The 15,908-nt window shown below is 42.3% G+C and overlaps 1 protein-coding gene across 3 annotated transcripts in view; it reads right to left on the bottom strand.

Annotated features, from left to right (window-relative positions):
* Window positions 1–15,908, bottom strand: part of VWA8 (von Willebrand factor A domain containing 8) — a 338,064-nt gene that overhangs the window by 11,315 nt on the left and 310,841 nt on the right. For 2 of the 3 annotated variants that reach the window (XM_028105773.2, XM_028105791.2), the window contains 2 exons: window positions 8,387–8,512; window positions 6,535–6,693 (listed from right to left, as the gene is read on the bottom strand). In XM_028105773.2, coding sequence (XP_027961574.2) covers window positions 6,535–6,693; window positions 8,387–8,512 — 285 coding nt within the window. Of the gene's footprint in view, window positions 1–6,534; window positions 6,694–8,386; window positions 8,513–14,518; window positions 14,620–15,908 lie in introns of those variants that run through there. The other variant, XR_003609736.2, reaches the window with a different exon arrangement.

Here is a 15,908-nt window from a genome sequence, read left to right as displayed (position 1 = left end):
TATTCAAAGCCTAAGCCGGATAAGATGATTGGTTTCCATTTCTAAATGTGTGAAACATTCCTGAGGCATCCGCAAAAGGTTCATTATGGACACTGAGCTAAGTTGTTGACAGAAGGAATTTTCCCAGCAGGTGCTAGTTTGTGAGTCATATCTTTCCACATCCCTCTGAGAATTAACCCAGCCTTTCTGACCAGGATATCTTCAAGAAGTCAGGCCTATTATACCTTACTTGGATGATGAAGTGCTAAGGGGAGGAAAAGATAGAGTCTTTTATGGAAATGGTACATTTGCTCCTGAATCCCAGCTTTGTCAAAATACTGATTGGGCAGAAATAAAATGGCTGCAAAAAAACCAGAGCTAAAACATCAACTAAGAAAGGGCCCTGAAGTAGGAGTCAGAAGTCCTGGCTTTGTACCATGTAGCTGTGTGACCTTGAGCAAAGGACTTAACCTCTCTGGATCTTGATTTTCTCATTTGTAAAACAAAGAGGTTAGTGAAAATGATTGCCAAGACCCTTCCTGTTCCCAAGGTTCTATGAAGAGTCAATGGTTCAGTCTAGAAACAGAATGAAAAAAGTCTGCTTCACTTAGTTGTAGGAAAATCAGTGTCTTGCTTTCTCTTGTCAAAGGAATGAGTCACCTAAATGTACCTGAGGATTGATGAAGTATTTTCTTTAAAAAGAAAGCTCTCAGACTCTACAAGAAATAATCCAATATTGGCTCTAGAAGAGCAGTTTTCTAACTTTTTAAAATATTTTTAAACAGTGGAAATGGAAGTCTTTCTCTAAATGAAATACTGCACAAAAGCACAGATTATGAAGCACCATGCAAAATCAATATAAGCGGAATTGTTTTGGTTTAATTGGGGATGGAAGGGGAGGGGAAAAAGTCCCATCCGTTCACCATTGCTCCCCAACAGCCTTCGAGGGTTCCTTGTCATACTGTTAGGAAACCATGGCCTTAGAGTATGATTTATTCTCCACAAAAACAATAAATTTGAGTACTTTTTTTCAAAGTGCAACTTCCCAATAACTAAATAAATCTGCCTGTTTTCCGGTGTCACTACTTGAGTGCTCAGAGGAGAAACAGTTACCTAACTTTGATGAGATGGAGTACTTTGAAGGAAAACAAACAAACGCATTAAGAGCTTTTGAAAAGGAGGTCTACTTTAAGGTTCCAGTGAAAACATTCTCAGGGGCTTGTAGAAATCACAAGAAACAAACTGGAATGAAGATAAAGGGAAGAAATGCTTCTGGACTTAATAAAAATGGTTCACAGAACCGTTACCATTCCTTTGTTCACTCCAGTGTTTCAGTGCTCTGTGAGCATTAATAATTTTGCTGGTTATAAGATTGGAGGAGTTTATGATGATTATTAGCAAATAATGCTATTCCTGTCTGAAGGCACTGACTGTAAATGCTGTCCATGAGAAAGAATAACTGAATGCAGTTGGCAGACCGATTATGAGAAACTGTAAAAGCTCCAGATGGCTTTGAAATGTGTCCTGCCACTGCATTACCTTTTCTTATCAGTAATTCTTACTCAAGGGTCCCTGTGGTTTGGCATGGATCATGCTAAGATGGAATAGAAAGTGGAGGTGGACTCTAAATGAGCCTCCTGGACCTGGACTGTAATGACCCAGGGCTGGGGAGCAAGCCCGAGCCAAACAAGACACACAGCAGATGGCAAGAGAGAGGTTTCGGGGAAGGGTCCAGATCACCGGGCCAGGCCGGTGGCTTCTGAAGGTTTCCAGCAAAGATAGACTGGACTCCTTGACGAAGGAGGGATAAGTGCAGGAGGACCACATTCAGAGTCATCTGGATCTGGGGAGTGGGGAGTCTCAGAGCACACTGCTAATTCTTAAAGATGCCATGTGCGATGCCCTCCTGAGCTACGGAATATAAACTTTTCACTAGGAACGCCTAAAGATGTCATTTGCTCGGGGTGCCTGGGTGGCTCAGTTGGTTAAGCGACTGCCTTCGGCTCGGGTCATGATCCTGGAGTCCCGGGATCGAGTCCCGGGATCGAGTCCCGCATTGGGCTCCCTGCTCAGCAGGGAGTCTGCTTCTCCCTCTGACCCTCCCCCCTCTCGTGTGCTATCTCTCTCTCTCATTCTCGCTCTCTCAAATAAATAAATAAAATCTTTAAAAAAAAAAAGGATGTCATTTGCTCGTAAATCATTTTGTATTTGCTGGGAAAGTTACATACTTCCATTAGTTATTCCTAGGCCGCACGCTTCTCTGGCAAAGGAGAACGTGAGCACGCAGATGAAGGGAGCTGAATGTGATCGTGCGGTGCACAGACCCAGACCCGAGGGAATGGGACACACCTGATGTACACGCGTCAAACAGCCCTGAGAAGATACCACAAAAAAGTCCACTAACAGTGGCTGCCCACGGAGAGGGAAGCAGGAGCTGAGAGAGAGGGGGCAGGGGCTTACACAGAGGCCTCTCTCCCCCTTCCTGTAGCTTCTCCGCATGTCTAATTACATGTTTAATTACAAAAAAACACTCTCACAGAATGTCAGTAGGCTCCATCCCACCTCTTTCCCACACTCGACAAAGGACGCTGGGGAGCCCCAGCAGAGACTGAGTGGCCGGTGGCCACTCAAAACCGTAGACATGTTGGCGGGGGTGGTGAGAAGATTATATGAAGTCTCCAGGGCACCCAGTGTCTCCAGGGCACCCAGTGTTTTGGGGGGGGGGCGGGGAAACCTGTCAGAAGTTCTGGAAATTTGGGACAAGGTAAATGGCACTGTGAGGAAACAGCCAGACGAATCCAGGATAAAGGACATGCCGCAAAACAACTGATCTGAACTCTCAAGAGAGGCCCCACCCCAAAAAGCAAAGAGGGTAATGGCAGGGGAGGTGGCCGCTCCAGATTAAAAGAGGCTAACAAGACATTGCAACCAAAAAACAAGTGTGGACTTTCACTGAATCCTGGATTGTGTGTGTGTGTGTGGGGGGGGTGCCAACTAGAAAAAACTCTTGGGAAAGATTTATCGTGGGGAGCATGGAGTAATGTATGGAACTGTTGAATCATTATGCCGTACAGCTGGAACTAATATAATCCTGCATGTTTATTATACTTCCATAAAAAAGAAGATACCTCTGAGATAGCTGGGAAAAGGGAATGTGGATTGGACATTAGAAGATATTACGAAATTACTGATAATTTTCTTAGGTGTGATAATGGTACTGAGGTTGTGTTAGAGAATGTCCTCACTATTAGGAGAAGCATAATAAAATATTTGGAGGTAAAGCATTATGACGTTTATAATTTCCTTTCAAATGAGTCAGAAGAAGGAAGAGAGTATATATTTAGAGAGAAAACATAAAGCAAATGAGGGAAAATATCAACAACTGGTGAATCTAAGTGAAGGCACATGGGTGTTCATATTACCGTTTTTCAACTTTTCTGTAGGTTCACATTTTTTCAAAATAAAAAAGTTGGGAATTAAGGGGAAATTTTAAAAGGAAAACAAAAAGTACCAGAAAGGGAAAACAAACAGAAGGGGAGTCCTGGCCCCATCCTACTCTGTCTCCAAGAAGCCTTCTGACTTTGGGAAAAGTCCTTCATGTTCCTGGGTCTCGGTTTCCTGTGTGAAGAATGAGGAAACTGAGTAAATGACCTAGGAAAGCGACCCTGTTCTGAAGTCCATGGACACGGTGAGGAACTTGCAGGAAGGGGACTCCTGTGCCTTTGCCGTCCTGCCTCTCCCCCAGATCTTGACGTACTTGCCCAAGGACCACTTTTCCTCAAAGAGCTTGTTTTGTGAAGTCTTAATGTCTTTTCTTTTTGTTGGAAAGATTTTAATGCACTGGAGACTTTCTGTGCTCTTAAAAAAGTTCTAAAGGAACTGTAGTGAATATAAGGAATATGTTTGTAAGTATGAGAAAATACACAAACCCCAAACAATTAAAGTGCTGTCTATTAAGGATCTAATAGCATAAAAAAAAAAACCAATAAAGATACTTCAAACTTTGAAGGAAGTTTTGTCCTATCTTGGTGTCTTGCTATAATTTCTTGCTCTAAATAGTGACTGGATTTGGTAATAATTTATATTACCACAGTAACATATGGTTATCTTCTCAATATATCTGTGGGTTTACTGACAAAGACCGAGGAAATGGTTTGTGCTGTTGTGGGAATCAAAGACTATCAGCAAAATACTACTTTTGGGGTTACGGCCCAGACTGGGGGGAGATGTCTGGAGAGGAGTGCGCTCTGTTCGTGCCTCTGTTACCACACGTCTCTCGTCGAATCTTCCATTAGAATTGGTAGTCTTTATGTGTCACCCTCACTGGGCTCTCAGCTCAAGGATGGCAGGAAACTCTGTACCTGGCAGAGTATTCTGCTCTTAGCAAATACACAATTTAGATTTGTCATTTTATGGAAATCCATCATATGGCAACAACTGGGTTGTAACTGTCAATTAGAAACAAAGCAAAACAACATCCTGGGATATGTTCATTTCCTTGATATTGTTTTTTTGTTTTTTTGGTTTTTTTTGGTGCAATATGTCCAGTCTCATTAATAGTTGTTCCAAACAACAGATTTTCACAGCAAGAATTGGACAAATCTCAATCTCTCTGCACACTCTGCTGTGTGAGATGGAATGAAATATTCAGCACACTCCATGATAATCATACCATCTCCCTGCAGGCTGTGGGAATGACTCTCTGAACCCCTATTACCTTTGCCACCTTCCACCTTCTGTCTAATTCTTTACCCTTCCCGAGGAGCTGTGTCAACCGATTTCTTGGTGAACTCCTAAAAAATCTTTCTAAAAACTTAGAAGCAGTTTCACCTGTTAGAGCAGTTCTGTTCTCAAAGGCACGGAAATCTTCTAACTGGAAATTTTATTCTCACTAATATGAGTATGTATGCCAATTTTAATAGTGGTACGTTTGCTATGATCTATAATGGATCAACATCTCCATATAACTCAAAGGAAGCTGAGGAACACTGACCTTCAAGGTTCACACAAGAGGCAGATGGGCTGATCCAAATATTAGCAGAACCCAAGGGTTTTAAAGCATTAAGTGAGATTTATGTGGATGTGGTGGATGAATGTTTAATTATCCTCTGGTTGTCTGTGGTCCAAGAAATTTAGGAATTATACTCACTCCTACTAGAAAGGATCTAAAATATTTTAAAATATTTTCTAGAAAACCATAAAACATAAAAAAGTAAAAAATCAAAATCAAGAAAAACTTACATCTGAAGGAACGGAGGGTCAAGGGAAGGAAAAGGCTGAATACCAGGGCACAAGCCACAGGCCATAAAGCTGTCACAGCTGGTCTTTGAGTTTCTCACAACTAAAACCACGAGGGACTCTTGAACAGTTCCACGGTTTTCACAAATCACAGGGGGACACGCAATCCCGTTCTTCAAGGGAAACAAAGCTGCTCCCTTCATGGAAAGTCCACATCCTGTTTGTATTTGCATCCTGCACTTGTACAGAGCCTGGTAATTCCAGCACTCCCTGACCAAAGCCACCTTTCCCTATCACTTCATTCTAAGAGGAATCTCTCATGTACAGCTTCATACAAGGGACCCTGGGAGGCCTGGAGCTCTAAAACAGGCTTAAAGTAAATGACGTGATGGGTTCCATCAATCTGTTTCCATCATAACACACAGGCATGTCTCAGGACAGTGATCCTATAGGTGGGACATCAAGCTAAATATTGATCCAAGACTGCCCATTTCTGCAGGACATGTGTGATGCTGAATATGATCTAGAATAACGATGGATAGACTGTGCACCCGCTACATATGTCTGCACATACACCATTTCTCTCCGCTGCACTTTTGATAAGAACTACACAGCATGTGACGTGGTATCGGTGCTGGTAAGGGCAGAGTGCAGGTGCTCTTGTGGCTGATTAAAAGCGGACTGCTGGGCTCACCCTGGGCGGTCACCTGGCTATGGGGGAACCCTTCTCCACACTCTGACCTCTGAAGGAGGATGCAGAGCAAACTGAGCAACTGCAGAATGGACGTAGTTCAAATGGGAGACTGCATTTCTCCCAGGGCTGCCGTCTTCATTGTTGGGGGGTCATCCATTACTGTGTGATCCTCCCCCACGTGGAAAGGCAAAGCAAGGCTGAGAATAGCGCTCTTTGAGGATGTCCTCAAACCTCAGGAGGCTGTCTGCTTGGCGATGGGGCTGGAATGGGGTGTGGCAGAAATGGGGATGAGGAGGAAGGCTCTGAGAAATTTGGGGAAGAGATTTGTGGTGTTTCCAAATGCCCGTTTTTTTCCCTCTAACATTATGACTAACATCACACACTTGTAAAGGGCGGTGCTTTCTTCGGTAGTAATTGGTCCTTTAAATCATTTTCTGATGATTAAGGCAGATAAAACAAAGGCTTCTCTTTCTCTATGCTGATAAGTGAGCTGATGAGGAGATGATTTTTGTCCACTCAGGTGGAGCCTGCACCCACCTATCCATCATCATGCCCTAATCGGGGTGACTCTTGGGCAGATGTGGTCAGTGACACCTCTCATCATTCTTTAGTTCATGCCATACCTTGAACTTCTCCTCATAGTTCTCGAAGGCTTCCATGACCATACACACGGCCTCCATCGAGCGCTCCAGCCGGCTGTCGACCCCGTTAAAGCGGTACATGCTGCCAGATACATCGACCACCAGGCGCAGGCGCTTGGGTTTCTGTTGGGGGCTGCCCAGCTGAAGGGGGGGGACAACAGAAAAGTCTTGTGAACCAGAAAGCCATCCCTAGTTGCTGTTGTGAGGGTCTCCAGAGGCCCCAGAGTGCCAGCCACGGGGTGGGCCGATCAGTAGCCTCAGCATTGCACAAGGCAGTCCTGGCAGGTGGAAAGGTTTGTATTTCAGTAAATGGAATTTCGGACTTGGGCTGGTAGTTGGGGCCATATGGGAAAGATTTTCCTTTCGAATATGGTCCTTTCAAAGCCCAACCTCGACTAGTAAAACCTTACTGAGGCTATTATTCTTAAAAATAATAATCTGGAAAGATATAAACCCCAACATGTCGTTTTCATGCCATGCCTTGGAGTCAGTTACACTAGCAAGATTTATTCTGGAAGGCCAAATCCGTTTTATTCCTACCTGTTATATAGTGACCTGCCAATCATTTCCCACAAAGCCTGCCAGAAATGTCAGATTCCTAAAACAAGGTTATGTGAGACAGGGTCTGGAAGAACTGAGGGAATATGTTTCTTCAGTGTCTCCTGTTATTAGTAAGCTTTCGGGTTTCTCTTCCTTCCAGTTCCTGCATTACTACTCCTTGGTACTTTTCTCAGCAGTTAAAGCATGAAAGTAGCATCTAACTGCGCTTGAGCGACAAGTGTCAATCAAAATGCGAAACTCCTCCGAGTTTCAGTTTGATTTTGGACTCATGCCTGCCAGTTTGCAGAATTAAAAACGGAAGTATGTTTGTCAGTTTTACTTACAGGAAAAAAGGAAGAAGAAAAATTCCAGAGTATTCTGTCATTATTCACTCGCTGACATGCATGAAAGCTAATGAGTGTGGTTAGTAATTTCCAAAACATAGTGTGGGTATTGGAGGGCAATGATTTCGGACAAAATTCAATATATTTCTTAAAAACTTGCTAAGTCTGCCTAGATGAAGAACAGCGCCACATATGCTTCCATGACCACTCGCAATTCAGATACATCTGAACACATTTGTTGACCACGATGAGTCAGTAAGGAACACTGTTGTTGACTCATGCCAATGACACAGAAGTGAGTACTGCCCAAATTTCCAAAAGATCCTCTCTGAATAAACAACTAAATGGAGTAAGTGACTACCCTTCCCCACTAGTCATTGTACCCCCAGCTCTCAGTGGCCGCTCAGCAATTCTGGTTATTCTGGGACACAGAACATCACAGAACCCTCCGAGAGGAGATACGCAATATTTCACCTACTGCCATTTTACGTTTGCCACTCTGTTGCAGATATTTTAATATTAGGGCTGTCTACAGCGTTACATATTATGGCTGGAATTAGTCAAGGGAGAGTTTCTTACTTTCTAAAATTTTCTTCAGGTATAGGATGGGAAGAGACCTTTGAAGTCACAGGACAGTAGGAGACCACCAAGACTGCTCTAGGGCTTTAACCAGCATAGCCCTCCAGGATTCATGGATACCCACTGTCTTCTGTTTCCCCTCCAGGGGCACCCTGCTCTGTGTCCTAGGAGCTGATCTGCATGGACAGCATCAGCCTCTCCCTCAGCTGCTAGTTTCTGGTGGATTCTGTGGGTGGGAGGCCCTGGCAGGAGATCCGGTTGCCATATTCAGGGTTTTTGGTGTTTTGACATTGATGGCAACTCAAGAAAGCATTTGTCTGTAAAGAGGGCTGCACTCCACAGACCAGAGGCTACTCGTTCACCATACTTACTTGTGGCTCCAGATCACCCCGGCGTTTGTAGATGGCTTTTTCTCCAGTCAGCCCATCAATGATCTTGGCATCATCTAGCTCACCTGTGGCTTGGTGTCTTAGCCACTGTCTTTCTTTACCTTTAGCCTACAATGACACACACACACATCCTTATTTTAATGACTTCTGGAGGGTACCCAACATACTTTCTGCATGAAAAACAGGAAACACATCCAGGATCTTTTCAAATAAGTGATGTTTCTGCATGAACACAGTTTCATCAATGGACTGCTTTCTGCTCTGCCGACAAAGAATGCCCTTTGGGTAGATTTTGTCAGTTTTCACCGTTTTAACACACGGAATGATAAAATGAACTCACTTAAAGCACATACAAATGGGAAAGAGGTATGCAAATGAGCCCTTGGAGAGATGTGCACAGTCCAGAAATGCAGTGGTGATACATTTCTTATGCATCTTCTGTCATGGTACTTTTGGCGAATTTCTTAGGTAACCAAATAATCAGCTTGAACTTGTTAACACTGACCACAGGCACAGAGAAAACGTGATCTTCAGAACGCTTCCTTTTGGAAAAAGAATTTGTTATTCGAATTCTCTGTGACTTATGGTGCAAGTGGAAACAGCTGAAAGTAATAGTTCATGAACATGTTGCATTCCCCCATGTCAGAGAAATCTTCTGAATTACTTCCCCAAAGGTATGGCCACATAATACTTTCCCACAATGACTTATAACTATGCCAGGTGGACCAAGATGGTAGTTAAGTGATGAAGAATGACAATATCCCAAATCAAGGCATGGGTTTGTTACAGCCAACGACTATATTTACATTAAGAAGTGGGAAGAATAGCTAAAATATTTGTATGCGTGCAAATGAGAGTGGTAGTTAAGATCATGTGAGTGCAAATGAGAGTGGTGTAGTTAAGATCATGTGAGTGCAAATGAGAGTGGTAGTTAAGATCATGTGAGTGCAAATGAGAGTGGTAGTTAAGATCATGTGAGTGCAAATGAGAGTGGTGTAGTTAAGATCAGAGAGCCTGGTCTCCATCCTCCCTTCACCATGATCAGATATCTGACCTCAAGCAAGTTACTTAATCTGTCTGCATTTCAGTGTCCTCAACTCTAAAATAAAGATAACACTAGTTCCTACTTTGAGTTTTTATGAAGAGTAAATGAGATACTACATGGAATTGGGTGAGGAAGAGCCTGGAAATCTACGTCAGCTGGTATCATCATCATCGTCATCACCAAGTGAGACATATTTTGGACAACTAAGCCCAGATTAATTTAAGCACACTTCCATCACTGTTTCATTGGAGGCGGCTGCAGGACAGTACTGTCATTGAAAATAGAAAGCCAAGCTTTAGGCAGCCGGTGTCTCCTTTAGGGGCAGACCAACCACTGCACAAAGAAGCTTCAGACACTATAACTCTAGGCAAGACTACCTATGTTAATTTCTTTTTTTTTTTTTTTAAAGATTTTATTTATTTATTTGAGAGAGAGAGCATGAGAGGGGGGAGGGTCAGAGGGAGAAGCAGACTCCCTGCTGAGCAGGGAGCCCGATGCGGGATTCGATCCCGGGACTCCGGGATCATGACCTGAGCCGAAGGCAGTCGCTTAACCAACTGAGCCACCCAGGCGCCCCCTTATGTTAATTTCTTATTCCTGATACCCTTGCTGCAAACAGATGCAAAATTCCCTCATTTGAATACAAATATATTAATGTGAACATGAAATGGAGATACTCCTAAGCCACCAGCATACAGAAATTACATTTGGTGGGCAGTTAATTCCAGGAATTATCTTACATGCGCCCCTTTGGAACTATGTTCTTCCCTAATGTGTGTTCTTGGTAAGAACACCATGACCTTATAGGAAAATGGGATTCATTGGAGCATAGCTCAATGAGCTCATGAAACTCTATGAGACAGATATACAGCTACAGCTGGTAGGAGGAAGGGGTGAGCAGAGTCTTCTAGAATCCTTTCCCACTGTGCTATGGATCAAGACAGAAAAGCTTTACCACACAGTGCTGGCCTTCTCAGGCTCCCTCCCCTGCAACAGTGATTGGGACCTGGCTCCTATTTCCCTTCCCCATCATGCCTGATGTCTGGAGTGGATCATTCCTCAGGTTTCCAGGATGCTTTATGCGGGGAGATGCGACTGGGGGTGAACACTGAGGTACCTTTCGATCCTGAGGTTCTCTGATTCTTGGAGATACCAAACTGCAGAGCACTGGATGAAGACAGACCCTCACAGACCAGTCTAGACTGGGAAAATAAGTACTGCAGAAAAGTACAAGAGAATGTGGTAGTAGTAATTAGCTGTCATCAAAGTGGCACCCAGGGCTGGGTTTAAGAGGAAGATGGGATTACAACAGAAACAAGATTACTTGACATGTCACAGAACAGCCTGTGCTACTGTTATCATTAAGCCTTGATTTTCCAAATGTCATCAATGCGTTGACAAGGCAATGACACTGAAGAAGTTCAAGGGAAGCTGTTCAGTTTCTAGTGATATGTAATTCAACTAAATACAATATGGAACTCTCAGTTTAACCAAATAGTAAATGGAGAGCACATCACAGTTTCTGATAAAGCTACAAAGTACATGTCAATCCTAAAGGAATCGAAGAGGTCCAAGATCATGAGCATGGGTTATTAAAAAAGAAAAAAAAAGTACTGTGCCACTTTGTAGCTCATCCCTGTTTTACTGTCTTTATACTTATCACTGTTTACAAATGTATTATTTACCTCTTTGTCTCTATTATCTGTCTGTTCCAGTAGAAAGTCAGGCTTATGGGATAAGAGCCCTTACATAACTGCAGCATCTAGAACAGTGCTTGATACATAGTTGGTGTTCGATAAAAATTTACTGCAAGTTGATTGCTACTGTAAAATGTTACATCATAATCATATAAAAGCATGTCCATACAGTATTATCTCAATGTATATGTATGTACATTATATACATGCAAGGAAAAATGTGGAAGAAAACAAAAATATTAACAGTCATGGTTATTTTGGGGTTGTGAAATTATGGGTGATATTGTTTTCTTCCCTTAATTTTTTATTCTCCAATTTCCTTCCTTCCTTCCTTCCTTCCTTCCTTCCTTCCTTCCTCCCTCCCTCCCTCCCTCCCTCCCTCCCTTCCTTCCTTCCATGAGAGTGAGAGCACATGCATGTGCACAAGCTGGGGATGGGGGAGGGAGCGAGAGAGAGAGAACCTCAAGCAGACTCTTATGCTGAGTGTGGATCCCAACATGGGGCTCAATCCCATGACCCTGAGACGATCATGACTTGAACTGAAATCAAGAGTTGGATGCTTAACTGACTGAGCCACCCAGGTGCCCCTCCAGTTTTCATATAACGAACTCATGACTTTTATAATCTGAAACAAAAATAAATTCTTTCTTCTCAAAAGGATTTAAAAATATCCTTTTATATTTTTATGAAATATATCTTTGAGACTAGCTTGCAAGTTATGGAGTGTAAGGCTTCTCAAACTTTAATGTGCATACAAATAACTTAGGGATCTTGATAAAATGCAGTTTTTGATTCAATAGGTTTGTTAACAACTGGTCTAACAGCACTGTGGAATTCTGCTAATAATTACTAAAAATGATAAAAGGGGGTCCTTTTTAGGGGACCTATTATTGCCCACGTTTGGAAGGCTGCAGAACTATAAAATGCTTACTTTTCCCTTAGAATAGTATATTTGTCAGGGCTCCTGGGTGGCTCAGTCATTAAGCATCTGCCTTCGGCTCTGGTCGTGGTCCCAGGGTCCTGGGATCGAGTCCCACATCGGGCTCCTTGCTCCACAGGAAGCCTGCTTCTCCCTCTCCCACTCCCCCTGCTTGTGTTCCCTCTCTCGCTGTGTCTCTCTCTGTCAAATAAATAAATAAAATCTTAACAACAACAACAAAAAGAGTATATTTGTCTGCTGTCTCTGGATTCACCATCATGGAAGAAGCTCGGGATTTTAGGTCTTGATTTTCTTATGCCAATGTTGTTTCTTTTCCTAGATATGATTATCATCCCTTAAGGTGCTCTCTAGGTTGAAGACTATTTCCATTATGTGTGATAGAAGAAAACAACTTAGTAAAATTCGGGGTGAGAGTGAGGGAAGGAACCTGCTTTTTCCAATAAATCGGCTATCCCTTTCTTCCTTTTTTGGGGGTCAACTTTTACAATTGAAGTACAGTATACTTTTTTTTAAAGATTTTATTTATTTATTTGAGAGAGAGAGAATAAGAGAGAGAGCACATGAGAGGGGGAAGGGTCAGAGGGAGAAGCAGACTCCCTGCCGGGCAGGGGGCCCGATGCAGGACTCCATCCAGGGACTCCAGGATCATGACCTGAGCCGAAGGCAGTCGCTTAACCAACTGAGCCACCCAAGCGCCCTACAGTATACTTGTAAGTAAAGCGCATAACGTCTTAAGTGCAGAGCTCAATGAACTTTAAAAGTGAACACCCCATGTAACCACCTGTACCTCCACAGCACCCCCAGGGCTCCTTCTGGAATTCGCCCCCCTCTGCCAAAGGTAACTTCCTATCCTGACTTCCACCAGCATGGCTTAGGTTTGTGTGGCTTTGGACCTCGTAAAAATGGAGAGCCACAGTATGTGCTCTTTTGTGTCTGGCTTCTCTGGCTGCACATGACTCCTGTCAGGTTACCTATGCTGCTGAGTGTGGCAGCTCTTTATTCTTGCTCACTGCTGTTGTGATAGCCAATCCTATGATTCGGTCGCAATTTATCTACTCTGCAATGGTGCTGTTTCTGCTCTGAGGCTATCAGTAATAATGGCGCCAGCAGCGGTCCTGAGCATGTCTCTTGGAGCAGATGTGTGGGTACTTCTGTTGGGCAGGAACCCTGGATACGTTCAGCTTTAGGAGATACTGCTAAACAGCTTTCCAAAGTGTTTTTTCCAACTTATATTCCCATGAGCAGTATAAAGGTTTCATCTGCTCATATCCTCACCAACACTTGATATTGATGGCTTAAAAAAAAATGGTTAGCCATTCTGGTGGGTGTATAGCATATGCCCTTCCTTTTTATTTTTATCTGTGGAAAAATGAATTTTGGTTCTGCTGGTCATTGATATTTTTGGGAACATGAGCCAGTAGGTTTTGTTTTTGAGAAGTGGAAGTATGTCCTAGCCTTTGATCCAGAGCTACTGGGCACAAAGACATTTTTATAATAGAAGCACTATTCATTAGTTTTCAAGTCAAGAACTTGCAGATAAATATGGCCAGATAATTTATTGTCTGCCATCTAGCCAGCCCACCAATTTTTGGAAACTCAAAACAAGAAGAGGCCTGTCAGAATGGACACTCTTGGAGGCAAGGGGCTGAAGTGGGGGAGCACTTTAAAAATTTACTGTGGGCTGGAACAGAAATATTTATTATTATGGACTGTGTATTTTATGGGACTCACTGAGATACCTCCTTAACTAGTAAGTTCCTACTGCATTTAAAGATATGCTTTTATGTATAACAAAGGTCCAAAAATGAGCTTTATAGTATATTCCTATTGCATGAAGTAAAGTATTCTTATAAATATGTCCATCTGTTTTGGATTATACAATAAGTTCATACTAATGAGAATTTATTATATATAAAGCTAGGTTTCACTAGTAAAAATCTATGTTACAGACTTTCTAGAAAAGAAATACGGTTTTATTATGTTCATGTAAAGAACACCTAGACTAATCGAAGTGCTCAGAGGATGACGTATTCTGGTTAATTTATTTTCTGGGAAATAACTGGTTAACCAGAAAGTACATCCACACTCATCTGCATCAGTGAGGACATTAGGAGGAAGACACTTGACAAAAACCAATTATCTTGTGGTTTGTGACACTTGATCTTGTGTTTTCTGCACTGAAAGTATTCTGATTAATCTTAAGTCTTTGCTTATCTGGGTTGTGGTTAATTAGGACTTCCTTTACCTGTAAACTCTACAAGTAAGCTGATTTTCTATTATTCCTTCAGTATTTATTTAATGAGGAGATTAGAAAGATTTAAGTAGCAATTTTTGTAGAAAGCACATACATTCTACAGAATAAAGCATATAGATGATCATCACTAAACATTTCTTGCGTGAATGAATAAATGTAAACGGATGTCTGAGGATACCTGGGAGCAGTGATTCTTTCATTAACATTAGCTCCTGTTATTTGTAACATTTCTCCATGTTTGATCAACGTATACTTCTTATGCTGTTAATTTATCTGCACCTTTAAAAAAATAAGATGCTGGATTAAGGTAAACTTTTGCACAGTATTTAGAAAATAACAAATTATAAATCAGTGGAAACAATATAACACTTTCTTAATGGTTCTCAGTATTTTGACATAGCAAAAAATATTTTTCTAGACACTGTTAGGTTTGCTAGCTGCTCTAAGTGCTGAAACGGGGCTGCCCAGGGAAGAGAAGACACAGACCTTCCTATTTTAAGGGATTCCCTGTTTCTTGAAGTGACATCTTGCCACAAGGTTAAATACTGATTCATGAACTTAACAAAGACCACCCTCGTTAGAAGAGTTTGTTCTTCTGCTTGCTGATGTGAAACTAAACTACGACTTTGTGTCACAATGTACTGTCATTTTATAATTCATTTTTATGAATAAAAGCAATTTTATGCCTGTTCTTCAAGAATTCAGTATTTTTTACGTCCAAGGAGCCGGGAACCACACGTAGCAGTGTGGACATACAGCAGGTACCGCAAACTGACCAGTTCGAACGGAGCCCTAGATCCACCGGGTCCTGCTTACCCCCAAATCATCCTCATCTCAGTAAAAGCAGCCAGGCAGCCCCATTCTTTGGGCTGGTCAGGCCACAGGCCTACAGGCATCTTCACTTCCTCCTTCTCCCACAGCTCACGTCTAGTGCCCGGAAAATCCCCTCAGCTTCCTCGTACCCACCGTCTCTTCCCATTTGCACCCTGTCCCCAGCACAAGCACTTTCTCTCTCACCTAGGCCACTGCCATGGTCTCCTGCCTGGCCTCCCTGCTTCTCCCCTTTCCCCCGTGGGCCCCTCTCCACACAGGAAGCACAAGAGTCTTTATGAAAACACATAGTAATTTGCAGCAAATGCATTAAAAAATACCGGCATGATTAAATTTTTAAAAGGCCTGACTGAACTTCTCTTTCTCTAGTTATTTTCAGGAATGAAATATAGTATTTGTCTCTCTTGCACGTAATATGAATTATCACACTTTCTGCTTCCTCCTAGCCCTCCTATTGACTTCTTGATTTTTGCTTAATTTGTGAGATACTATGAGAATTCAGGCCCCGCTTGGTATTATTAAGTTCACTTTTTTCATAGCCTTATTCTTGATATTTGAGTTTTCTTTGAAACATATTGACCACAATTATTTAGAGCTGAGTCTGGGTTTAACAGATTCTGATTCTTATTGGGAGTCCTTTTATACCATGAATTTCCCGTTCTTAAAGAATTCTAATTCCCTTCTTCACTGGCTGGAGTATTTAAACCTATGTGCTTATTTTATATATGTATGTGTGT

The sequence above is a fragment of the Eumetopias jubatus genome, unplaced genomic scaffold (genome assembly GCF_037043125.1).
Source record: "Eumetopias jubatus isolate StellerSeaLion01/CBP00866 unplaced genomic scaffold, mEumJub1_p1.0 scaffold_3, whole genome shotgun sequence".
In the NCBI taxonomy this organism is placed as follows: Eukaryota; Metazoa; Chordata; class Mammalia; order Carnivora; family Otariidae; genus Eumetopias; species Eumetopias jubatus.
Note: the sequence above shows the minus strand (reverse complement) of the source record. Positions and strands in the feature narration are given on the sequence as shown.